The sequence below is a fragment of the Chanos chanos genome, chromosome 4 (assembly GCF_902362185.1).
Source record: "Chanos chanos chromosome 4, fChaCha1.1, whole genome shotgun sequence".
NCBI lineage: Eukaryota > Metazoa > Chordata > Actinopteri > Gonorynchiformes > Chanidae > Chanos > Chanos chanos.
Window position 1 is genome coordinate 30370143 of NC_044498.1, and position 27538 is coordinate 30397680.

Sequence of the window (27538 nt, forward strand, 5' to 3'; positions counted from 1 at the left end):
AGTGATACACAGCTGTGCATCAACACTGACTGTTGTACGTACAGGATGTTAACTTTTAAAAACACTGACTCTAGTATGGAAAGGATGTTGGCTTTTAAAAACAGAACAGAACCCAGAGCCACAGGGGTTAGTTCATGAATATAGAAGACATTAGTGATTTTCAGATTTTAGAAGACATTAGTGATTTTCAGAACCAGAGCCAAGAGAGACAGCTTGGAAACCCGTATGAATCATGCAGCCAACACCAATTCAGAAAGATACACCGCATTTGATTAGAAGGTCTCTTGGCAATCGATTGGTTTAGTTTTATCCCATTAACATGGAGAGAGTGAATTTAGGCATGCCCATTCAACCACTGCCAAATAATCCCACTCCACCCATTCACATCCAGTCCCAGCCCGTTTAAAGCAATGCACACTGTGTTAGTAGTGCAGAATCCTCATCTTTTTAAGGGTTGATTTTAATTGATTAATCGCACACGACTGAACTTGATGTCCTACCTTTTGGAAAACCTGAATGACATGTTTCTACAACACAAACAGATGACAAAACAAAATAAGTGACTAAGATGGGGACCAGTGACACATCACTGAACACAGAGACAAAAAAAAGAGAGAGCTGAGAACAGCAGAGCAAGTTCAGTTTAATGAACTGAGTTTGTCCTGTGTCAGCCTGTTTTCAAATTAAACATACACACACACAGACTAAAAAAAAAAAACAGAGTGCGCTTGAGTATATGTTTCACATGTGTGGTGCAGAAAAGGCCCAGTGGGATGTGTTTGTCGTATGTGTGCGCGCGCGTGTGTGTACCTGCGTGTGAGTTTGGAGGTGAGCTTGGTGAGCAGGCTGTTGGTGTTGCCGCGGCTGTGTGTCTGCGTGGGGGAGGCAGGGGGGCCGTTGTAGGTCGCTGTGCGTCGCTCTTTCAGCTGGCCATGGAAGGTGCTCCGGATGGCAGTGCCTCGTGGGAAACGGACTTTATCAGGTGTGGCAGCGTTGCTGATGCTATGAGTGGAGGCACCAGACTCCTGCTTGGCTGGAGACAGAGACACACTGACACGAGAGAGAGAGAGAGAGCGAGAGAGAGAGAGAGAGAGCAAGAGAGAGAGAGAGAGAGAGAGAGAGAGAGAGAGAGACAGAGAGAGAGAGAGAGAGAGAGAGACTTTTAGTGTATTACAAAATCAAACTTAAAACAGTCAGTCTGTTAGCTAGAGGCCTGAAAGTATTAGCACAATGCTAGCTACGTATATCACGTCACCTCATTCAATTTAACCAACAACAAAACAAACTGAGTGTCTGACGCGAGAGAGGCATTCGGATCTGAGGTCCCCCTCTCCTGTCTACCTGTTCTCTTTCCCGTTGGGTAACACAGACAGGCGCTCCGTATTGCTGCGGTCACTGCACACGTACGTGTTTCTGCGAGACATTCCAGATCCCGAGGTATTCTGCACCCATGTCAGAGAAAAAGCATAAATGTTTTTCTATAGTTTGAATTGATGGGGAATTCAAATTCAGATTAAAACTGAGATCCACATACACAATAACTGTACACATAACTGTCAGTGAACATACACACTCAAACTGACACAGACACTCACATTGGTAGTTATGGCACTGTTTCTCTTGCGATCAGGGATGTCGGCTTTGTTGGGGTTGTTGGCGTTGCCTAATAAGGGACTGGGTGGACTATGAGAGGGGGGCTTACGGGGCGTGACCCCGACCTCTTGTTTCACATCACCGTCCCCACTGGGAACTGCCCTCTTTGAGTTACTCAAACCTGAAGACACGACAGGACCCACTGACAGAGAGAGAGAGAGAGAGAGAGAAACAACAGTTAATGATTGGAAACTCTGAAACATTACGACATATAATGTCATAATAACTAATTGGTTGGAAACTTGTGAGGTCATCAGCGTGAAGTCACCTTGGTCACTATGACGGCGTGTTTTCTGACTGGACGAGACACTCCTCTGAACTTTGAGGTGAGCTGGTGATTGGCCGTTCATCTCAGTGGTGGGTCTGGTCTTAGCCAGAGAGAGGTTACTGCCAGAGCTGGAATCACTGACCGCCTGGTGCCACACACACACAGCACACACGCACACACAGCACACACGCACACACACATTATTATAACACATTATCAGACAAAACGGATCTGGTAAAAGCCACCTTCACTATAGCCAGACTAAGCCCCATAAAGAACTGAAGACCATCTTGTGACATTGTGTAAGATCTGGATAACTGATGTAAGCCAGACAGTGGGGTCTAGTCACAGAAGACAATACATTTTGTGTTTTATCTTTAAAAAATCAAGACTTCCCTAATACGTTAGTGGTATTAAGAGTTGGGTGGAGTGAAGGGTAAATATATGGTTTTAGAATAAGAGTGTACATGACAGGCCTCCAGGAGGTCCCTCCCTCTAACCCCTGACTGACAGGTGTGTCCTGTCACCTCCAGTGACCAGTTTTATATGAGCCCGGTGGATGATTGACAGGTGTATGGGCTCACCTCACTGGCTTTCCTGCCCAGCAGTAAATAGGTGGCTGTGATCTCATCATACTTCATTTTAGACAGAGACTCCTGGATCTCTTCCCTAGAGAAGCCCATCCCAACCATCACGTCTGCACAATCACACACACACACACACACACACACACACACAAAATTTATCAACATGGAAGCGCTCAGTTTCCTTAATAAGAACAAATTCTTAAATAATCAAACAAACAGAAAACAGAAACACAGTTATAGGCTTGCTATTGACCCTTACTGAGAAAGAGTGATATCTGTGTGAAATAATTTTCTTTTTGACTTTATGTTAGAGGACTATTCAAAATTCTGTTACAGCAGTCAGCTGGAATTCCTACACGCCAACCCAAACCCTTATCAAAAGTAAACCCCAGACAGCCAAAGCCACACACAGGACCTTCAGCTGGAACCCTGGGAGAGGGGTACATGTTTCAGTGGGGAGCTCTGGGAGAGGGGTACATGTTTCAGTGGGGAGCTCTGGGAGAGGGGTACATGTTTCAGTGGGGAGCTCTGGGAGAGGGGTACATGTTTCAGTTGGCGAAGATGTGTGTGGGTGAGTTTCCTGTCAGACACACATGCTGAAGAGGAGAAGACCGTGTGTTAAGTGCCTGAGAAACAGTCCTGTTAAGTCTCTCTGTGTCTGATACACACACACACACACACACACTTACTTTCAGAGGACTTTTCCCTTGTCTAGTTAGGCACGTGCTTTCTGTCATACGCAAAAACACTTATTTACTTCTTTTTTCCCCTCTCTTTCTTCCCTCTCTGTCACATTCAACCTGTCTGTGTCTGTCAGTCTGCAGAGCAGAGGCTGCTGGGTTCCAGCATGTTTCACTCAACGTGACACAGTATGAGGATGGAGAGGCCTTATGCCCTTTCCCCAGCTGTGACCAACAATTGCCCCAGCTGTGTGTGTGTGTGTGTGTGTGTGTGTGTGTGTGTGAGAGAGAGAGAGAGAGAGAGAGAGAGAGAGAGAGAGAGAGAGAAAGAGAACAGGCCCTGCTGTAGCTGTTATATAACACTCTTGTATGGCATGAGAATATCGCGTGTCTCTCCAGAGTCTCTCTTTTATACCGCTGCGGTGTTAGCACTGACTCTTCAACACATGAACACAAGCACCCACCCAAACACACGCATGCATACACACACATGCATATGTAAACACACACATGCACACACACGCATACACACAGTGTACCTATTCTCTTCTGGTCTGAGATATCATCCTCAGGATCGCTAAAAGGTTTGAGCTCATCCTCCTCATAGCCCATGTTGATCCAGCGGTCCCTCATTATTTGCTGAAAAACAGGACAAAGTGTTAATCTTCCCTCTCCATCAAAACACAAGACATGCTGTTAATCCTTCCCCACGAAAACAACAACAACAACGAAAAGTTTGGTCGATGCACCACCTGGACACAGAGAAAGTGCTATTCTGTAATGTGTGTGAGGAGGTGGTAGCTGATTGTTTCCCTCCTCAGTAGTAAAGCAGCTCTTGAATTATGGAGCATAAGAATCAGAGGGGTGTGGGGGAGAGTGGGGAGGGTGTGGGGATGGGTCAGGCCTGAAATGTGAAATGTGGAATAGCTGGAGGTCTGAGAGGAATGTTCTGTAAACTATAAAAATCTCAGAAGAGAGAACCCTGTTGTTTTTATTAGTATTCTATACAGTAAAACCCTGTTATTTTTAACATTATTCTATAAAGAAAAAAACCTGTTATTTTTAATAGTGTTCTATTAAGAAAAAAAAACTGTTATTTTTAATAATATTCTATTAAGAATACAGGGAGGTGGACATACAAGAGTTACCCAAAATTCTACTTATGTAGTAAGTAGGGATGTCCCGATCCGATCTCAAAGATCGGTATCGGGCCGATCAAGGCATTTTTAACTGATCTGTATCGGCTTTACTGAGCACGACCCTAAGCCCGACCCTTTGTTTTACGTCAGCTGTCACGCAGGAGTCGTAAACGGAGAGCATAATTTGTGGCAGGACGTGGCTAAAATGTGTGCAGTGTGGACATGTTTTAAATTGGGAAACGAAAACAGTCCAAAAGCCACTTGTAATGTTTGCAATGCGGTAGTAACACAGAGCTGCGTTCAATATGCTACTACCACTTTGATACGGCACCTAAAAAATAAAAACTCAGCGGAACACACTTGAGTTCACTCAGGTAACACAGGTAAAGGCTACTCCAAAGCAACACGCATTGGATGATATACTTTTGAAAAGAGAGAGAAATTTCCTCGAGACAGAGACAAGGCCAAAAAGATTACCGAGAGGGTAACTGAATTAATCACTTTGAATGACCAGCCCATGTGGTAGCGAATACAGAGGCGCGTTCCAGGCGAACGGGTTTTCTTTTAACTTTTAAATTTTAACGTTTTTTAGGTTAGCATACTCCGACGACATTAATCCTCAAGGCTACTAATAATAACCAAGGTATCATTTCAAAATTGAAACACCTAACGCTTTAGCTGTATATGATGTATGCGAATTAGCCTAAACTAACGACAACAGAGAGTCGCTTAACTAAGGATTGATAACGATAGCATACAAAAAAGAGGCTTTCAGAAAAAGTATCAACGTAACTGACAGTTAGACAACTCAACCACTTGAATAATTGGTATAACTCCCACAGTACATTTCCTCTACCGAAGCTTTACAAGAAGGTTTATTTTGATATTTTGTAAAATAAAAGTAATAAAAAAATAAATAAAAGGAGCAGCTTGGCCGCAGCCATCTTTTTTTAAATGCATTTGCTATTCAGTTGTCACGCATATACATTGAATTGGTTTTAATAACTTTAATGTACTTGAAATAAGCACTGTGCAACTGTATTACCAAGGAAAATACAAGTATCGGATCGGGACTTGGTATCGGCAGATAGTAAGTATTAAATGACTCAGATCGGGATTGGGGGCAAAAAAAACTTGATCGGGACATCCCTAGTAGCAGGTGTTACCACAGTCACTTCATCAGCTCTGCAGTTTTTATAGTTCACTGTATTGTCCATAGTTTTTATAGTTCTGTGCTGTCCGCAGAGCTCCCACAAAACAATGTCTGCTAGTCCTCATCAACATTTTAGTGAAATGAAAACATTTAAAAACGTTATAGTGTTATTGAAACATTTGAAACGTTACAGAGCTATGAAAACATTTGAAACATTATAGTGCTCTGAAAACATTTAAAACGTTACAGTGCTATGAAAACCTCCCAGTCCTATGCCACTACAGAAGGTTTGGTCGCTCAAATGGAAACAGACAGTCCCACATTACTCAGGCCTAAAGTGAAGAGAGACACCAAGGGTGCCTAATGACAGAAAGCTCATCTCCTGCACGTATGAGGTTAGCTGTGGGCATGTCTAAGCTGCATGTAGCGAGAGCACTGCGACTTTTGTGTGGCTGTTATCTGCCATCTCCGGAGAGTGAAGGGGCATGATGCACTTTGTATGAGCCTCTCTCACACCGCATTATTTATTCAGCCCTGTGTCCCACCACTTACAGCACAGTGTTCAGAAACAGTGTTCAGACAAGAGCTACAACGGAGCCTGGCCATGCTGCCCTCAGGACGGACTCAGGGGGAGATGGGAGGTACCATGAGATAAAGGGAGATGAGGCAGGAGGGACATGGCACTGGTCACAGAGAAAAGATGGGCAGGTTTCAGTCAGTAAAAAGCTCCAGCTTACAGCAGCCAGTCCTGAGCCTTATAAATATTTAAAAGATCTGAATATCTTCTGAGCCTTAGGCAGCACATGGCATATATCACTCTACTCTTGAACAACTCCATTTACAGTATTACAGAGTACAAACACAAGTCGCACGAAAAAAGAACAATATGTAACCCACTGGAGGAGAAGTGATTTTTTCTGAGTGGATGAAAGAAGGGGGAAAGAGAGAGATGGATAAAGTCAAAAGTAGGACATGCATGGTAGATAGAAGTGTGAGGAGTAAATGCAGGAAGAGATTAAGCTTTGAGTGTTTGCAAGAGGACTAAAGGACAGAGGGACGGCAGGTTGAACTGGGGATGGAGGGAAACAGGAGAAGAGAGAGGTGAAAGACTGACCTCCAGTGTGCCTCTCTTGGTGGGGTTGAGTACTAGGAAACGTTTGAGCAGGTTCTCGCAGTCTGTTGACATGTAGAAAGGGATCCGGTACTTTCCTCTCAGCACACGCTCACGTAGCTCCTGCAGAACAGATGTGACACTAAGAAAAACCCACACCATGCAAATTCACCTAATGGGACAGATTTAGAGAAGCAGACCTGCACGTACACACACACACACACACACACACACAAAAGAAGCAAGAGCTGTCAGTGTCTGACCTTGAGGTTCTGTCCGTCGAAGGGCAGCGACCCGCTGACCAGTGTGTAGAGGATGACACCCAGACTCCACACGTCCACCTCTGGCCCGTCGTACTTCTTCCCCTGGAAGAGCTCTGGAGCAGCGTAGGGGGGGCTGCCGCAGAACGTGTCCAGCTTACTCCCCACCGTAAACTCATTACTGAAACCAAAGTCTGCTATCTTGATGTTCATATCAGCATCCAGCAACAGGTTCTCTGCCTACAGAGGGAGAGAGGTACTGTGTGTTATAGAGGTACAGAGGGAGAGGGGTACTGTGTGTTACAGAGGTATAGACAGAGAGAGGTACTGTGTGTTATAGAGGTATAGACAGAGAGAGGTACTGTGTGTTATAGAGGTACAGAGGGAGAGGGGTACTGTGTGTTATAGAGGTACAGAGGGAGAGAGGTACTGTGTGTTATAGAGGTACAGAGGGAGAGAGGTACTGTGTGTTATAGAGGTACAGAGGGAGAGGGGTACTGTGTGTTACAGAGGTACAGAGGGAGAGAGGTACTGTATGTTATAGAGGTACAGAGGGAGAGAGGTACTGTGTGTTATAGAGGTACAGAGGGAGAGAGGTACTGTGTGTTATAGAGGTACAGAGGGAGAGGGGTACTGTGTGTTAGAGGTACAGAGGGAGAGGGGTACTGTGTGTTACAGAGGTACAGAGGGAGAGAGGTACTGTGTGTTACAGAGGTACAGAGGGAGAGAGGTACTGTGTGTTACAGAGGTACAGAGGGAGAGGGGTACTGTGTGTTATAGAGGTACAGAGGGAGAGAGGTACTGTGTGTTATAGAGGTACAGAGGGAGAGAGGTACTGTATGTTATAGAGGTACAGAGGGAGAGAGGTACTGTGTGTTACAGAGGTACAGAGGGAGAGAGGTACTGTGTGTTATAGAGGTACAGAGGGAGAGGGGTACTGTGTGTTACAGAGGTACAGAGGGAGAGGGGTACTGTGTGTTACAGAGGTACAGAGGGAGAGAGGTACTGTGTGTTATAGAGGTACAGAGGGAGAGGGGTACTGTGTGTTACAGAGGTACAGAGGGAGAGAGGTACTGTGTGTTATAGAGGTACAGAGGGAGAGAGGTACTGTGTGTTACAGAGGTACAGAGGGAGAGAGGTACTGTGTGTTATAGAGGTACAGAGGGAGAGAGGTACTGTGTGTTACAGAGGTACAGAGGGAGAGGGGTACTGTGTGTTACAGAGGTACAGGTTTAGCAGATTCACCCGCAGCCAGTCTATTAACACTTCTGTGATTTTCTGAGGAGAACTTAAGAGTAAATTAAGAGAGAGCAAAAAAGACAGGCAGAGAGATAGAAACACAAACAAACAGAGAAGGAGGAGAAACACATCAGCACTGCACACAGAGCAAATCTAAAGTACCTGAAAATGAAAAGCCAGATAAGAAATATGCTATAGCTGCGTACCACAGAAAATCACCCACACAAAACACAACGAGTCTAGTGACCTGTGACAGGCTATGGTGAATGTTCCATGGTAATCTTTTCACAGAGCGAGCCTGGCAAGTAGACAGCTTTAACCGCAACCGGCAGGACAGCTGGGAGGGGCAGGCCAAGGGACTGAGTTTGTTAGCACTGACTCAGGGAAACAGGGCACTGGGCTCACATGTTTATATTTATTCACTAAGCAGAAGCTTTAATCTGAAACAGCTCATGAGTGAAACATGTCCAGAGTGTGTTCATACCTGATTATACCTCAGGTAAAAAAGTTTACGCAGTCCTGCAGGTATAAGATTATGTCCTGAGCAGTAAACCAATTGGACGTACAGTAGGCTTAAGTCCCGCCCTCCCAGCTGATGGCTGGGTTTACTGAATATGGAAAGGAAGTGAGCAACATGCAGGAAAAGCTAGCATTCCCGAGTCTGTTTATGTGTTTATTAAATGTATGTGCATGTGAGTGTTCTCACTTTCTCTCTCTCACACATATATGAAACACACACACACACACACACACTCACACACAAACCCCTGTGGCTCATTTACAACAGCCTAAAGTGGAAACAGCATGTGAGTGTGTGATAGCTGGATAACACAAGACTGCTGGGAGCCACATGTGGTCTGCATGTGGAGACAGACACACACACACACACACACACACACACATACAGGATGAAAGGATAAAAATATCAGCTAGAGAGAAATAAACAAGAACAGAGGTGCATTGTGGGAGATGATGGACAGAAGCTATTGATCAGAGACACAAAGAAGCTCTCCAAATACAATGCATGAACTGAAACAAAAGCACACACACACCCCATGCATGCATTCACACACACACACATTCATACAAAATACACAGTAAAGACACAGTGAGGCATGGTAGTACTGTATAATTCAGAGGAAGCACAGAGCCTGTGAGAGAACACACGTACCTTCAGGTCTCTGTGAACAATGCGTTTCTGGTGACAGTACTGCACGGCCGACACAATCTAAACCAAACAAAAACACACCTTCACCAAAACATCCATACAGCAGTCAACAGAGTGCATCATTATTATTTTATTTTTTTTGTAATACAAATTTTTTGTATTGATTTTGAAAAGGTTGGTACATGATAAATCAACATTTGAACTGAGACACTGCTCCAATGACATCACCAATAGAAATAAAATGGCTATAAAATAAAAGATCCATACAAGCGATAATACAGCATTAGTCATAGTCCGAAGAGAAGGAGGGTACAAAAAAAAAAAGAATAGAACAAATTAATTCAAAAATACAAAAATGAAAAAAAAAAAAAAAAAAAAAAAAAAAAAAAAAAAAACTACTTGGGCAGGCAAACACAGCAATCATACTTCAGGATCATCAGACAGTGTAATATAATTCCAAAAATAATCCCAGCTTGGTCCCTTCTCATGGTTTTTATCAGTCATCCTGCTCAGCATGGATTCATATGAGGTGGTTTTTGTCATATAGTTGACCCATTCTTTCAGTTCTGGGGGTTTAGGCGTTTTCCAATGCCCGAGTATTGTTCTAAAAGCCGTAATAATACCAGCCACAACAACCGAAAATTCCTCTGTTGATAGGTTATGTACTTGTGATCTGTCTCCTAATAAACACACTCTTGGAGATACTGGCAACGCCTTGCCCAGCCATTTACTCATGTGTCTTAAAACTTTCCTCCAAAAGGGCTGAATCACTGGGCATTCCCAAATACAGTGTAAGAATGTGCCAATTTCTTCCTGACATTTCCAACATGAATTGCTCGTTAGTCGACCCATCCTATGTAATCTGGTTGGTGTCCAATAATACCTGTGTATTATTTTATACTGAGTGAATTTACTTTTGGATTCCCTGATATATTTGCCACAATCGGACAAGATTTTCAACCATTTCTCTTCTTCCAATATATAACACAGGTCTTTCTGCCACATTATTTTCAAGTTGTTACAACTGCTACTGAGCAGATCCTTAGTCAGTCTGTAGAAGACAGAGGCACGAAGGCGCGTCGTTGCCAGTTTGAAGAAGTCCGTAATGTGGTTTCCATCCATATAATGAGTCCTGGAGGTAATACAGTTCCTGATTTGGAGATATTTCCAAAAATGTTCTTTTCCTGTAAGAGCGTATTGCCTTATCATATCAGAATACGACATAAACACGCCCTCTTTATACAAGTCACCAACATGACACAGCCCACTTTTTCCAGTATACTGTTGTCTTCCCAGTAACAATCGAAGGGTTATACTATATAGAGGAGTAAAACTGTCTACAATGTGGTCATTTTAATATCTTACGTATTCTGGTCCAGACCTGTATAGAGTGAGACAAGATGGGATTAGGTGAACTGTGTAAAGATTGAGATAACCTGTCTACGGGGGAAAAGGGAGAGCACCTCTTATTCTCAATAATAACGTCTAGCTGGTCCTCCTTAGTCCAGTGCTTGGCTAATTTGGCTATTTCAAATGAAATATGATATAACCTCAGGTTTGGTAGACCCAACCCTCCTTTGTCTTTTGGAGAACACATTTTACGTAGTCCAATCCTTGGTTTTTTCCCTTCCCATAAAAATTCTCAAATTATTTTATCGTATTGTTTAAAAATCTGAGGGGGTATAGCAACAGGCAGCATCATAGCTATATAATTTAGCTGGGGTGTAACAACCATTTTGATAACACTGACCTTGCCCCACAATGTAAGCTTCAATTTTCCCCATTTATCCAAATTATTTTTTATTTTTTGTAACGCTGGCTCAAATTTAGTGTGGGCATTTCCTCTATGTTCTGACTTAGCTTAATTCCCAGGTAAGTCATACCGCTCGCAACCCATTTAAAGTTGAAACGTGTCACTGAGCTTGAGTGACATGTTCTAGATATAGGCATAGCCTCTGACTTCTTCCAATTAATTTTATACCCTGATAATCTGGAGTAAGACTGTATTGGCTCCATTAAGTATGGTAAGGAATACAAAGGGTCTCTGATTAGTGTCAGAATATCGTCTGCATACAGCAATAACTTATGCTCTTTCCCACCTCCATCCACTCCCCTAATGTTTACATCTGATCTAATGGCAATAGCCAGTGGCTCAAGTACAATATTGAACGATAAAGGAGACAATGAACAGTCCTGTCTAGTAGCTCTGGTAAGGTTAGAGAGAGGTGAGATTATTCTATTGGTTATTACAGCTGCCCTTGGGTTTTGGTATAGTATTTTAACCCAATTAATAAAAGTTGATCCAAATCCAAAATGTGATAAAGTAGTAAATAATAACTCCCATTCAACCCGATCAAAAGCCTTTTCTGCATCCAATGAAATAGCCACAATCGGGTCCCAATCTGACTGATTCAACCAGATAAAACGTAATAGTCTCTTCATGTTGTCTGTAGAAGACCTATTTTTCATGAATCCTACTTGATCTGGATGTATTATACTTGGTAATGCCTTCTCCAAACGCAAGGCTAAGATCTTTGTCAAGATCTTACAGTCCAGGTTGATCAAGCTTATCGGTCTATAATTAGCGGGCTCTGTTATGTCCCTGTCTTTTTTAGGAATTACTGAAATTAAAGCTTCATTAAATGTTGGGGGAGGAGATCTCAGTGCCAATGTCTCATTATAAACCTCCAGCAATATTGGTGCCAGAATGTCTATGTACTGTTTATAATATTCTATAGGAAATCCATCAAGGCCGGGTGATTTCCCTGTTTTCATGTGTGATACTGCAGCCCTGATCTCAGTCTCCGTTATTGGGCTATCCAACAATTCCACATATTCGGCTGACAATTTATGTAAAGTGATGTTAAGAAAGAAATTAGACATTTCCTCTCGATTGGGATTGACCTGAGATTTATATAGTTCCTTATAGAACTGTTGAAAGACCTCATTTATATCCTTAGTAGAAGACACTAAACTGTCACCTTTCTTAACTACTGGTATGACATTATAGGAATTTTGTAGTTTAAGTTGCCTTGCGAGTAACTTGCCTGTTTCCTCTCCCTCTTTACAGAAGGTTGTTCTGAGCCTAAATAAGGCATATTCCACTTTTTTATCGTAGATTTCCTGCAACTGAAACTTAAGTTTGCATATATCCTGATATAATTTATCCGAAAAGTGTTCTGATAATTCAGTTTCCCGTTTTCTAATTTCACTCTCCAATTCCCTAATTTTACACATACTCTCTTTCTTCTTTTTAGATGCCTGTCCAATGATTTTTCCCCTAATATAAGCTTTGGATGCTTCCCATTCCGTTGCCCTTGTATCTGTGCTTCCAGAATTGACCTCAAAAAAGGTTTCGAGTTCCTCCTTCAGCAATAGATTAAAAGCTTCATCCTGTAATAATGATGTGTTTAGCCTCCATCTACCTTTCCTCTCTTTATCTGTATTTATATCGATACATAGCTCTACAGCTGCATGATCTGAAAGGGCAATCGCATTTATCGTACAATTTGCTACATATTCTACAATATTGCTTGAGATTAGAAAGAGGTCAATTCTGCAATATGATTTCTGGCAATGAGAGAAAAAGGTATAATCCCTTTCCCAGGGGTTTATCAATCGCCAAATATCTACCAACCCCATGTCTTCACAGAGCATATGCAATGCAGCCCTATCTTTGGTGATTACTGGTCCACTAAATTTACTTTTATCTAAGAACACATCCATAACTTGGTTAAAATCCCCTGATAAAATAATCTGACCCTCCATTTCCCCTAAAACTTTGTTCAGTTCGTTAAAGAAATGTGGATCCCCTGTATTAGGTGCGTATGTGTTACATAACACCATCTTGGTCCCATTGATAATTGCCTCTATACAGACCATTCTGCCTTCATTATCTTTAACCTGTTTAACCAGAACAAAACCTAAATTTTTGTTTACTAAAATGATCACCCCATTCCGCTTACTTGAGAAAGAACTATGAAAGATATGCCCCACCCAACCCCTTTTCAATTTATCTGCCTCTTCCTCCTTAAAGTGAGTTTCCTGGATGAAAGCAATGTCTGTTTTTTGTGCTATAAATATTCCAGTACCTTCCTTCTCTTTCTAGGATCTCCACAGCCATTAATGTTCCAACCTATACACTTAACATAATTACCAGCCATGTGTTACATAATGAAAATAAATAAATAAATAAATAAAAATGTTCTGAGATAAGTAGTCTCACTTATGGATTCACCAGTAATAATCTTCACTTTACCAGTCAGTACCAAACCCATGAAGAAACGTACAACACAAAACTTATCACTTCTAAACATTAGAAGTATCAACACTAAATAACGTGAACTTAAAAATACCCCGTAAAACGTTAACTGGGGCATTTGGCTTTTCCTCAGCCGTAGTAACTCAAAAACAAAAAGCATAAACAGAAATAACATCTTCAGTCCGTGGGATACCGTACACCCCGCCACGAGAGGTTCTCTCTGGTCTTGTCACTCAGGCAACACTGAAACACCCCCCCTCCCCCACACCTGTTCAACAGTGTCCACGTTTAAATCTATCTCGAAACAACAAACATATCATCTTTCAGTATGCTGCATCATTACTGACACACAGATTCATCAATCTGTAGTACAGTTTTCCTTAATGAACTGCTCTGCCTCGTTGGCACTGGTAAAGCTGCGGCTCCTTCCTTTCCATGTAAAGCGCAAAGTGGCTGGGTAGGGCAGCGTATATCTCACATTACGTTGCTGCAGTGTGTTCCTCGCCATGGTAAAAGATTTCCTCTTCTGGGATAACTCTCTTGACATGTCTGGAAACAAAGATAGTCTGAGGTTTTCCCACATAATCCCGCGTCTTTCTCTCGCCATCGCAAGCACTTTGTCTCTCGCCGACTGTCGTAGGAATCTAATGAGCACTGGTCTGGGCGGCTGGTCCTCGCTGGGTCTGGGAGCAGCCGACCTGTGCGCTCTCGCCACCTCAAACTCTCCATCCACATCGATTCCAAATCCCTCCCGTAAAACTGTCTTCACACATATTTCCATCGTGCCATTCATTCCGTAGGTCTCCTTTAACCCCACTAGCCTCACGTTGTTTCTCTTACTGTGATTTTCAAGCTTTTGTAAGCGATTCAGTAAAACTTCCAACCTCTTATCACGATGATCATTATTGCTTACTAATCTGTCCGATGTGTCTTCTAGTCTAGAGATCCGTCCCTCCATTTCCTCCAGTCTCTCCTGTATGCTGTTCACTGCATTCTTTAGCTCGGTAGTTGTTTCCTTGATTGTCGAAATGTCTGCTGCCACCCCTCGAAGTGTGTCACTCATTTTTGTGATCTCAGTAAACACATTTTCTAGACTCGTTTTTCTGACATCTTGCCTTTGCGGTGACAATTTTAAAGTTGAGTCGTCCTCTGTCAGTGTGGGGCTAGTTCTAGTGGACATGCGGCCTGTCGCCTGTCCTCCTTTAAAATACTTTGAAGTAGTCATGGTTCACATAGCAGCTCTAAAACAGTTTCCGGACAATACAAATATGTGCAAGAGCACCAGCGAGGGTAATTTCACCAAAAGCAATTATATAATATAACAAATACATTGGTGGGCGAGCGGAGCTCCTCTAATGTGCCGCCATCTTGCTCGACGTACCCACGTGACCGCCAACAAAGTGCATTATTATCTGTGGGGCGAGCCTTCAGATCTATGACATGAGATGGTCAATACTCAACAGCAGTTACTTCACAGGGGAATCTCACAGGGCATCAGAGAGGGGAGAGGGAGGCCTAGTGGCTGTGTTTGTATAATCACACTAACCCAGGGTTACAGCATGCCAGTGAATACCAGATAAACATACATAGAACATACGTACAACATACATGAATATACAACTGCTCATAAACAGGAAGGATAGATCAGAGGGCAGGTTAAGCACTGGACAAACACATTCATTGATTGGACGGTCTTTTTCCAGATGTCAATATTCCATTTTGTTTCCCAGTAGGAGTATTGTAAGGTGACTGTTTAGCCGTGATTAGCAAACAGTGACGCACTTAAAAGTATTGAGAATCAACCTGGGACTTCACATCCACAAAACACAGGGAGAGAATGGCTATCAAACAAAAACTTAACACTATTAAATGTGTTATCCAGTAAGATATGCAAAAGGAAAAAAAAATCAAGTGTTTGTGTGTGTATGTCTATTAACAGGGTTGCTGTACAAGAGTTTCCGTGTGTGTGTGTGTGTGTGTGTGTGTGTGCGCATGTGTGAGTGCTAAACAATGCAGTAAAAGAGTAACGATGCTTTACCTGTCTAAATTTAGCCCTGGCCTCTTTCTCCTTCATCCTTCCATGAGCAACGAGGTAGTCAAACACTTCACCTATAACAGAGATGCAGAGCGATGAGACACAGACAGACAAAGATATCCATCACACTACAGATGGTTTATCAAATGAGAGAGCGAGGGATTAGGCAGGAGGGAGACAACTAACACCAAATTTACTCTCACAACACAGACTGCGTGTGTTCCTAACATTACATTTAACACACACACACACACACACACACAAACCCACCTCCACTGGCATACTCCATTACAAGGAACAATGTTTTCTCTGTCTCAATGACTTCAAACAGCTTCACTGTAGAGATGGAAAGCAAGTGAGAGGAAGAGCGAGGGGGAGAGACAGAGAGAAAAAAAGAGAGAAAAATGGTTTATAACAGACATGACAGCAGTAGATCCAGTGGAGATTTGTGTTAAAATTATTCAAACTCCAGAATCTTCACCCCAGAGACTTCCTACAATCACCTAGCCTCTTTTCACAAGGTGGCTCATGGATTAAAAAACTAGTTATAAAACATCTGCTACACTCTCTTTCTCTTGCTGTGTACACACATACACATACACACAAGCACATGTGAACACATGCGCACATGCAAACACACGCACGTTCGTGCACACACACACGCTTACCGTGTTCAAAAGGGAGTTCAATTTTCTTTTGAAAATCTTTAATAATTGGGCCTATTTTCACCAGTGCCCCATGGTTCATATTTTACTTATGAATATAGTCCACTCCTACACACATGTGCCTGTAAGAGTGTCTCTGCATGTGTTTGTGTGTGCGTGTGTGTCTGTGCTGCCCATCTATTCTCTTTCATTTACAGGTGTAAGTGACGAAGGGGTGTGTCTGTGTTACCCATCTATTCTCTTTAAATTAAATGTGTAAGTGACAGGTGTGTGTATGAGGCTGTGTGTGTGTGTGTGTGTGAATGTGTCTGTGTATCTGTCACTAGTTTGTATGTATACATTCCATTGATAAGGCTGATGTAAGGTGCCCTACAGCAAATGCTTCTCCTGCTACACAGTGTTTCATTACAGGACAGGTAAAAGATGAGGACCGGGGACAGCTTACACACACTGGCCTATAGTTTACAGAGAGGCCTCAGTGCTGAACAATGATTCAGACAAATGGCAGTTAAGTCTGGAGAGAGTAATTAGACCTCCAGGAAATTAACAGATGGGAAGTCGTCTTTTCAGACTGTAATGAAATGTCTCCGACTACCACTCTCTGAGGCTGGTTTTCACCACACTGTAAAAGAGCTGATGTAACCACAGCAGGGCAGAGCAGATCAGGGAGAGAAGTTCTGTTTATACACAAGCCTGCCTCCCATTTAGGTCATTACTTCACTTACAAACAGGAAAACACGAGAATTGTGGAGGAGGCAATTAAAGCTAATCAAAGTAGAATGCTTTCATGGCAGGAGGGGATGGGGGCAGAGAGAGAGGGAGAGAGAGTGAGAGAGAGAGAATTAGTTGCCAGTACAGCTTACCGATATTTGGGTGGTTTAAAATCTTCATAATTCGGACCTCCCTGAAGAGCTGGAAGAGAATGTTGGACACACAGTATATGAGCATGAATATGAGCAGGGAAGAATCACAAATCGAAACTGGACGAAAACAAAGGCTTTTATTACATCTAATATATCAGGCCAAACACTGTCACAGTTGCATGGCATTCTCATACACAGCACTCTGTGAGAGCAGCATTATTTTCTAAGAGGACTGTTTCATGTAAAAATTCATAAAATTATTCGAACTACCATAACACACAAACAGTTCTGGTATGCATTGAGCTGTCTTAAATAGGAAGTGATCTTAATGCCCTCTGGCCTAAATCACTTCGTTTATTACAGCATGAAAAAAAAAAATTACCATTCTTCAAAAACCCCTGTTGTATACCTAAATAGCCCTAAACCTCAAACTTAAACTTTATAGTTATGTCTAAAACTAATTTCCATCCTTCACTCCAGTATCTGGTGTCTTTTACAATGTCACAGCCAAATGTTTCTCTTTTAGGCCCCAAAAGGCACTTGTTTGGTATGAGTACTGCTAACGATCAGTGACGTTGAACGGCGAATAAAGATGTTAATATTTCAATACTCTCACTGAAAAGTGAACGCTCATGTCATATATTATTGACTGCCGCTGAAGTACACATACGCTCTTCTTTGGGGACCCCGTGCGTCATTATTTCATATCCGTTTCATAATAATAATGCACTGACACTAACATTGCACGACCAGAACAGCCGTGCGGGTTCGGGGACTGGACGATGGTGATACGTAGACATCTGCTCCCTCCTGATCTAATAAGTGACTTGAACATCTTTACATAATGAAGCCTCACAAACCGTGACCCAAAACATCACCAACAACCTCTTCTACACTTACATGACCAAGAAAGAGAAATGTACAGGACAGGACTTGCTCTCCATGTGTAATATGCTCCATCCATCTTCAACTCACACTCACTCTCTCTCTCTCACACACTTTTTTAAACACAGATATGTGCACACTCACACACAAAACAGGTTTCCTTTCATAACTCACAGGACTTTGCTGAAATGAGCCACTGTGAAGAGTGCTACACACCCAGTCTCTGACATCCATACATACACAGAGGTATCAAAGCTACAGACGTATTAAAAAGCAAATCTCTCTCTCTCTCTCTCTCCCTCATATGAATGCGCAAACATACACACGCAAATACACACCAGCTGGAACTGACAAGGTGCAGCATTTGTTTGAGACAGAATATGATACAAATATAAAAGATGCATGTCTGTGTGTGTGTGTGTGTGTGTGTGTGTGTGTTGATTGTGTAAAGGACACTGGGTTTGGAAAAGACTGTGGAGCTAACACTCACACAGCAGTTTGTCATCGCGCTGTGAAAATGTGAAATCCGTCGGCTCAAACGATCTCTCTCTGCCTCGTCAACATGTCGTGGTTTTAGGCGAGGAGGCAATGCAGTCATCAGGTCAACAGCCTCTGACACACTTACATTTGCTATTCGGTTTTCTCAAATACATGCAGACTCCATGGCAACAAGTTCCACAGGAAAGGAGTGGCAGCCATCTGTGAACGAGAGAACATCTTCCCTGTCTTCTTACACATACCATTTAAGTTCTATTAATACTGCCGATGTACACCTGACATACTAACCAAAAAAGAAAACCACCTCATTTCCTTTTATTCTTTTTCCATTTCCTTTTCATATCCTTTCCTTCCACTGAAATTACAATAGTAAAGAGAGCTGTAACACTGTGTCAGAGCGAACCTCACTGTAAGAGGACAAAGATTTCACATCTCTTTAGCCTCCGATTTCATTCTCTAAAGCCAGGACCAGAGCCTTCTTGATCACAGATCAGAGTTTAAACCGGAGACCCCCCCAATCTGGTCCCCCAATATGAGGTCAGCCCTGTTTTCTTCTTTTTTTTTGTTTGTTTCCTCAGCTCTGGTAGTTCATTGAGCAGCATGTGTAAACGTCTGGGCAGTACATCAGCACATCTGACCCCCAGGTAGCAGGCAGGTAGAAAATCTACAGTCCAAGGCTCTGAGGGACCGTGGGTTGAATAGCCGTGATTTGTTGGAATTTTCTGTCACAACAGCATGTTACTCTTTTTCTCTCTCCAGCCGTGCTTTCCTCTCTCTCTCTCTCTCTCTCTCTCTCGTCCTGCATGCTAGCACCTCTCTGATGAGGGGAGCACTACTCCACGGTGGAACATCTCAGCTCGTCTGGGAGACCAGACTAAGTGTGGACCACACACGCCTACAGGGCCATTACACAAGCACTGACTGTCAAAAACAGTCTCCAGAAACCACAGTGACAGGTGTAGGCCCACGGCTCAAGTCCAGATCTGCCACATAAAGCGCTGGGCTTGTCCATGGGTGTGTGTGTGTGTGTGTGTGTGTGTGTGTGTGGGGGGGGGGTTAATTAATAATTAAGAAGATAAAAGGTGTCAGACAAGCTGACAACACAGTGAGTGCACGAGTGAGTGAGACAGACAAGACAAAAGAGAAGAGAAAGAGAACAAAATGAGACTGTGTGGATTTGGTTTAGTCTTTCTCTGACATGTTTAATGTGAGTACAGTCGAAGGCTTGGCCAGTGCTTCAGTGCTTGGCCAGTAATACAGTCTCTTTGGCCCATAGTCCTCAACTCTGAGCCTTTCCTCTTCCTACTGGCTGTGGCTGTTCTGCTCAGCATCTTTCCACACATTTCTCTTCTCTATCAAATATCACTCTAGTTTTTCTTCTTTCCATTGTTTCGAGTCACTCCCTCGCTGACTCACATACTAACTTGCGCTCTCCTCCCCTCCAAAATCTCTGTAGTAGCATTTCTCCATTCCCCACCTCCTGTCTCCCATATCTTATTTTCTGACTCTCTCTCTCTCTCTCTCGATCTCTCTCCACCACTCGCTAATCAAGTCTGTCTACCCTTTTTTTTTTCTTCAGAAATCTCCACTCTGAAGCTGTGCACAGCCCACGTTCTTGTCTGTCCCCCTGAGACCCGCCCACCCGGCTTTACACACTGCGTCACATTAAAAACCCAACAGCGACAAGTCATTGACTGTGAGTGCCGATATGTCGACAGCAGCCCTGCTGGAGTACATTAACTGCTAAACCTGCCCCACAGGCTCCCTGAGGACAGCTAAACAGACTGAGACATTGGATGAGTAAATGATTAGCATTATGGTACCACTGGAAAATGTCTCGCCAGGTTTTCAAAATGCCCTTGAAGGGGGTGCTTCCAGCTATGCACCATAATACCTGGTCCAGATTATGAAAAAACACCATTTTGCTCCAATAAAGCACAAGAAGGGCAGGCCACAAATAACCAGAGTGAGCATCTTTAACTAAGCCCCATCTGATCTCCCAAAGTACTTAATCACCACAAAAGAGCAACCGTGGAAAACAAAATCCTCAGCATTTCCAACCCAACACGTGGCGGCCAACGTGAGGCAATCTGTCCCCACAGACAGAGCCATCAGTAGTTAGTGGACTACAACAGGTGGGAGAACAAACACTGCATGATAATAAAGTCTTAGGATGTGGCCAGGCAAGGTTACATCTGAATTTCAAATGAGGCCCTAATTTCTCTTTCTTTCTTCCTTTTGTTTTTTTTCCCCCCACTTTCCTTTTTTCCCCTCCTTATTCACTTAAATAAGTCGTAAATTGTCTGGGCCAAAGCAGGTTAACAAAGCTGTGACTATTTCTGCCGTCACCATGACAACCGCACAAGCCTTGTCAGACCAAAGGCTTTTGGATGATGTGGTGACCAACACCTCTGAGTGACTGTTCCACCTCTACACAGTCATGTCAAACACTCTCCCTCTCACACACAGACGACACACAGATCACACTAGCTCAATTTGGCCTTATGGGCCAATGAAAAAAATGAGAAAAACACCCCAAGGTGAACCAGGGACTGTGCTAACATACTGTATGTCGGGTCTATGGCGGAATCCATCAACTTTTGCTGTGGTATCCATGGAAGCAGCTGTGAACGTAGCACCATTAAAGACGCGTGATGTCACAGTCGTGACAGAAACAGTATGGACATGCTGTTTCCATGTCACTCCCTACTGCACTACAGCTGAGACTACAAGACTACTGTTAATATACTATTAAAACAGCACACAGATACACATACACACTCCCACTAACACACAGCCACATGCACACTCACACAGGCTACAGGCTATATCTGACCAAGATTACTGCCAATGTACCATACAGACAGCACACAGTTACACATAAAAATACACACACACACACATACAGCTAAACAGACACACACACACACACAGCTAAACAGACACACACTCACAGGCGATGGGCTATGGCTGACCAAGACTACTGTCAACATATCACACGCCACATACAAAAAACACACAGCTCCACACACACACAGACACACATGCAGATCTGTGTCTATAAAAACTAGAGACCACAGGAAGAGAAGAGCTCACCTTCTGACACACACACACATGCAGGTTTGTGTCCATAAAAACTAAAGACCATAGGGAAAGAAGAGCTCACCTTCTCACACACACACACACACACACACACACACACAGACAGAAAGAAGACAAGAAGAGCTCACCTTCTGAAGACTGGTGGGGTTCAGCTGAGTTTTATCGATCATTTTTATTGCCACCTGCAACAGACACAAACATTTAACCACCTGAGCAGAGCATATATCTTCTCTAACTCTTCTTTTGGTCTTAAAACATGTATGAATACCAAAAACTACACAGACATAAATTCATTCAACCTGAAATACCTCAGAAAGCAAAAACTGCTGAATTAAACCGCTAATAAATTATACCTACGGAGAATCAGGTTACCTGAATGTGGAAAGCTAAGCTAAACAGCTAACCATGATACCATTTTTCATTATGAGCATACACCTGTCAATAATACTTTACACATGGACACATATACCCATCACTTCACATCTTTATTAAATATATATTGGTATCTCTTTCTTTTCCTTCATTCTGCTGGCAATGCCTGTGATGGGTAAGGAAGAGACATTGAATTGCATGCGTGTGTGTGTGTGTGTGTTGGGGGGGCACCCAAAGCAAAAGGGAAAACGTTCATACCTCCCTGCCAGTGAGGATATGGCGTGCCAGTTTGACCTTGGCAAAGTTGCCCTTCCCAATGGTCTTCAGAAGCCGGTAGTTTCCAATATGTGGCTGCTGCTCTTCCAGGCCAGAGCTGCCGGAATTCCGATTCCGACCGCTCGACCTGACTGACCGAGACGTCACCTCCGCACGGCCATGCCTGTTGGACGTATGCTGTTGAAAAGTCACATTACATTAGACCTCTGAGTACAATCGAGCAAAAGACATTTACACAGACGCTACCCTGAGGATTTGATAGCTACACAGCTGTGTTAATAATACCAAGACTTGTGTTCAGTGAGAGCACTTCAGAGTAACCAGCCAATGAATGTGCTTCAGACAGAGAAGGTGTTGCAGTGGTGCATTATGGTGTGGCAGCAGCAGCCGAATAAGCCTAACAAGTAATTAGAAATGCAGGTTTGATTGATACAAGGAAATACCCTGCAGGTCTGTGTTCTCTGAGATCTTCCTGCATCCACACACAACACTCTGACAGATGACACGTCATACAAAGCTGTTGTTGGCTTTGATGTAGTCCATTTAGTTCTCTACCCCCCAGTCATGTGCCTGTTTCCACCCATATAACCCCCACCCTTCCCAGTCTAATACACGGAAATGGATGTGAACAGACAGAACTGTTCACAAAAGGGAACAGTGTTATTGACAAACCCTTACCCACCCTCTCTTTGTGCCCTCTACGTTATCTCTGGCAGAGTGCTTCGCTAGCAGGGCTATCCCTGCCCTCTCTACCCCCTACACCCACCCCCCTGTGCCCAAACACCCCAGTCTTTTCCAGATATCCACTGACACCAAACACACAACTACACAAAATCACCATCTCCAATGTCCAAGCCCTGAAACTCACTAACAATTCATAAAAGCACATAAACTAACATTTTACAATGAGTATCGACCTGCTCTCTCTCGGTCACACACTTAAAAATCAATGCCTTGTTGGCATCACAGACTCAGTCATTCATCACCTAAAGACTAACTGAAATGTATCAACCTGAGTATTTAGCGGAACAAAGCAAAAAATTCAAGGAAAAATTAAACATTAACACACATTAACATCTGAGCAGCAGCAAACCAACATACATTCAAGACTGGATTTTACCTCCCCTGTTCCCTTATACCCCCGAAGCCAAAGAGCAGGGTGATGTACCCCGGTAAAAAGTGAACCACCGTCGTGACACTGAAAACTCAAGGTGAAACCCAAATTTACCTCGCTAACCCACAAATCCTGCTTCATAGCACAGGCCCTTGGAAAAAACACACAGGCAGAGATTTGGACAGAGCATTACAGTCCAACAAGACATTTGTCTGGTTTTGACCTTAAGACAGAGATTGACAGATCTGATATAGACTATGACAAAACCCCAAAACCACAGTCACAACCCAGGAAATACCACAGGATTAATGAATGTGTGAAGGTCCACTTCTCAGACCACACAGACAGGTTTTGTCACAACACACTTTGATCTAAACACATGAATCATGCTGAGCATGAATGGAAAAGTGCCTCTGAAAAGGTAATGAGTGTAACAGTGTGGTTGCTGTTCACAGGCCTCATGTGATCCAAACACAGTGCTCGTCTGTCTCCTGGGGAGAGCTGACTCTGCACAACACAGAGTTTAGTAAATCCTGCACATTGTCCCATTCACCCCAACGGTGAGAGTGACTATAAAACCTGCTTAAATTAAATGGAGGCTCACACTCTCAAACAACCACTGAAAAGAACAGCAACCAACAGATAGGTTCCCTTCCAACAGCATCAACATTTGAGTGTTCAAAATCTGACACCATCACAGAATTAGACAGACAATTCAGACAAACTCTAGTAACAATGAATCAATTCACTGGCTAACAAATAAGTGACCTATCTGTAACACTCAGTCTAAAGACTACTGGTATTAATATATACATATGTGATCGTCACTTACAGTGCTGACACGAGGTGCCATATTCGAATGTGAGACTTTCATTCTCGTGTTGGCAAGCTGAACGGCATGAACCCAAACGGCCCTCTCGCTTTTGTGATGAGAACTCATCGATACTACTTCCTCCGCCGATACTCTTCACTGGTGTGCCAAAGTATCTGTAATAAGCATTTTGATGCTGGAAAAGGGGGAGGAGGCAGGCTATGTGTGATTGGCGCCCCGTTAAACTGTCGCCACCAATCATGGTCATTTGATGCCTGTGCGCAAAACACTGCCTTTCACATGTGGTTCACCTGGAATGTGTGCAAAACTGAGTACATGTCTGACTTTGAAACGGTTTGTCCGGATACTGTATCAAACTGCCTGTGTGCTCGCGCTCTCTCAACACGACACTGCTCCGACACTTGTATTCATTACGGATTAAAAAAACGTTGGCTTGAAGGTTATTTACTCGATGGAGAGCAGACGAGCTTTGCTCATGTTCGTGATTTGGGTGACTCTTACATAGACACGTTTCAGAAATTCATGACAACAGCCTCTTTATAAACGAAATTAAGTCTGTAACTGTCCCACGGACACAGGGAACGTCTGTTGCTCTGACTGAAATGAAACAGCTAGCTGCACAGTGCAGATGAATACGTGACGCATTTGGACTCCTAATTTCACTTAACTCCCTTGGGGCGAGCAGTACGGTTATTCATAATCCGATAACACAGACACCACACATATATTAAATTGTAACTGATTACAGTTGGTTTTCCTTTATTGTTTCCTAGTTATTTTGTTATTTCTCAGCTAGCAGACATATAGATTGAACGCTCAACAGAGAAACTATTAGACGAATGATATGACAGCGCACCGATAATCCATGAGGACATCTCGATAAGGAATACGGAACTCTTTAAGGAAAATGGGAGCACGGTCTTGGATGCTTCTGACTCTATGCGCTGCCAAACCGGCTGTCTCAAGATTGCTACGATGTAGCTAATCCACTTAAAGCGTACGATCAGCACAAAGCACTGTGGCTATACACTGCGACAACAGATAGCGAGATAACAAAAGAATAACAAGTGTGAAAAAGACCAGTGATTATTTCTACCAACCCAAACCCCCGTGAACAACGCTAAGCGTTCCCACAGCCGTGATAGCAATACTTACATTTTCGGATTTCCGTTCGTTGACAGTGGGTAGTGTTGTTCTTGTTGACATTGTGATATTGGTTGCAGTGCTATCCCAGATTTAAAATTTCAACAGAAGCTCTTCTTATTGTGATGATGGGCAAAAGCAATAGATGACTGCCTAAAACATATTAAATTTGAACAACAATTAATGTGAGGGTAAGAAGAAAAAAAAAAAACTCGACAAAAACAAGCTAAAACAAGTTCGCATACGCCCTGTGTAACAATACGATCCGTGTTCATGTCAATACATAAATTCACCCGAGCCCACAACAGATTTTGTACATTTTGGCCTAACGTTTCTGTCTCACCTACCTTACATTTCGCATGTCCGGTGGTAAAGTGAACAACGGGAGAAACTGCAGTTAACTCAAAAGGGCCTTGGCGACACCGCTTCCTCAGATAAAAAAAAAAAAAGTGTTCAGCTTTAACAGAAGCAACCACCAAACTATCCCGGCTTTATGTCGAGTGATGTGTTTAGGTCTCAAACAACAGTTCCGACTGCGACACCAGCCGACCGGGTTTTCAGTTATTGAGCGCCCCGAAAAAGGGGTTCTATTAGTCCGTCACATTCCACCAAGTTTCAGCCTGTCGCTTACCGTTATAAGTAGATCCAAGATGGCCACCTAATGGTATCAGAGTTTCAACCCAAGCCCTGAGGAGGCAGAGGAAGTGAGGAAACAAGCAGAGGTCAGAGCTCATTGGAGAGTACTGCAGCTCAAAGCACTGTGGTTTGTTGACTCAGAAGGAGGTGTACATATGGTAGAGAAAGGGAAAAACCTGCGCAAAACTTAGTCATACTATATAACAAGATCACGACACACCCAGTGCAATATGCTACTTTGCCTTCGATATCAGGATAACAATATAAAACTGAGAAACAACTGATATAACCTAATTAAAAATCAGTTTATTAAGGGACTGCTTTACCCATCCCGTTAATGAGTGAGCTGGAGAAACACTGTCCATTGATTAGAATACTGTGTCGAAAATAAAGTTGGCACGACATAAGAAGGTCTGTTTACATTTTGTGTCACTAGTGGCTCTCCTCCCCCCAACACACACACTTTATCAAAAAAATGGCATGTATGCTGGCCCTCAGTCCCTAAAGAGACCTTGGACATGCAGTGTACATTCAGAGGCTTCTGTGTTTCATTCTGATGATTTGTGTCATACTGAAGAGCTGTGATACTGCTGAAGAAGAGCAGGCAAATAATCAATGACAGATGTCAAGAAAACCAGAAAACAAGTTGGTCATTAATCCCTTTTCCATATGATGTTTAGGACTGTGTAACTGGCCAAAGTTTCAGTGGGAGTGAGTATTTTTGATGTGCAGTATACATTACAGGACAGGAGAACTGCAATAATTTTGCTCCACTGTATCATAGTTTATGGGATCAGCATCACTCTTCCCCCAGGAAAAAAAAGTTGCTGTAAATCAGTGGATGCTTAGAAGTCATTTAAAATATACATGTTGTCAACAAGTGTGGCATTAATAGTCTTGGAGAGTAAGAATGTTTATTTGAGTGTTTTGAAGAGAGAACTGTCATACAGTGCGTTACTGTGCCATGACGATCGAGATGTCCAGAACCAATACTGAGCTTGAGAAATTTACCAAGTTTAGTCGTAAACGCAGATTAACATGGGACAACCCTCCGTGACTGGCCTGGCCTGGCTTCACATCCAAGCCTGAATAATCCACCCTCAGAAACACAAGAAGCCACAGAGAATCCCGCAACTGTTTCAGTCTGGCTATATCATCCAGGTCAAAACAGTACATGTGGATCACAGTTAAAGAAACCCAACCATGTGGAGTGTGTGGGCACAGTGAATGACAAAGGAACTCCTCTAAATCTGAGTGTATGATCCTAACTGCAGTACCATAGTTTGAGGGAACAAGTCAAATCCTAGACCTCACTGTCACAAACTGACCTTCTAGAAGATTACATGTGCACCTTATTCTGACATTGTCATGGCACTGCCTATGGGTGGGAGATATGCCCGTCAGTCAGAGCTCCATACCAGGCCCTGGAGGTGCCCAGCGTCCCTACCGTGGGTAAACAGAGGAAAACTCAGGATGATGAAGCTGCATGCTCCAGAATAGAGACTGTGAATGTGTGGTTTGAGGAGAGTAATATTTCAGCTCTGTAGTGGCCAGCACAGAGCCAGTATTGAGACATTGTATAGACAACCTGAAGTGCC

At 43.1% G+C, this 27538-nt stretch overlaps 1 protein-coding gene across 2 annotated transcripts in view; it reads right to left on the minus strand.

The window, feature by feature from the left end:
- mark3a (MAP/microtubule affinity-regulating kinase 3a) overlaps window positions 1-25919 on the minus strand; it is a 31677-nt gene extending 5758 nt beyond the window's left edge. For both annotated transcript variants that reach the window (XM_030772627.1, XM_030772626.1), the window contains exons 1-17: window positions 25652-25919; window positions 25317-25457; window positions 22198-22392; window positions 21696-21749; window positions 17083-17131; window positions 15825-15890; window positions 15558-15628; window positions 9262-9318; window positions 6855-7091; window positions 6595-6714; window positions 3728-3827; window positions 2506-2618; window positions 1922-2066; window positions 1596-1795; window positions 1342-1442; window positions 811-1050; window positions 501-527 (exon numbers count right to left, since the gene is read on the minus strand). In XM_030772627.1, the coding sequence (XP_030628487.1) occupies window positions 501-527; window positions 811-1050; window positions 1342-1442; window positions 1596-1795; window positions 1922-2066; window positions 2506-2618; window positions 3728-3827; window positions 6595-6714; window positions 6855-7091; window positions 9262-9318; window positions 15558-15628; window positions 15825-15890; window positions 17083-17131; window positions 21696-21749; window positions 22198-22392; window positions 25317-25367 (1826 nt within the window). In that variant the 5' untranslated portion in view covers window positions 25368-25457; window positions 25652-25919. The remainder of the gene's footprint in view (window positions 1-500; window positions 528-810; window positions 1051-1341; window positions 1443-1595; window positions 1796-1921; window positions 2067-2505; window positions 2619-3727; window positions 3828-6594; window positions 6715-6854; window positions 7092-9261; window positions 9319-15557; window positions 15629-15824; window positions 15891-17082; window positions 17132-21695; window positions 21750-22197; window positions 22393-25316; window positions 25458-25651) is intronic.
- Window positions 25920-27538: the final 1619 nt, after the last annotated feature.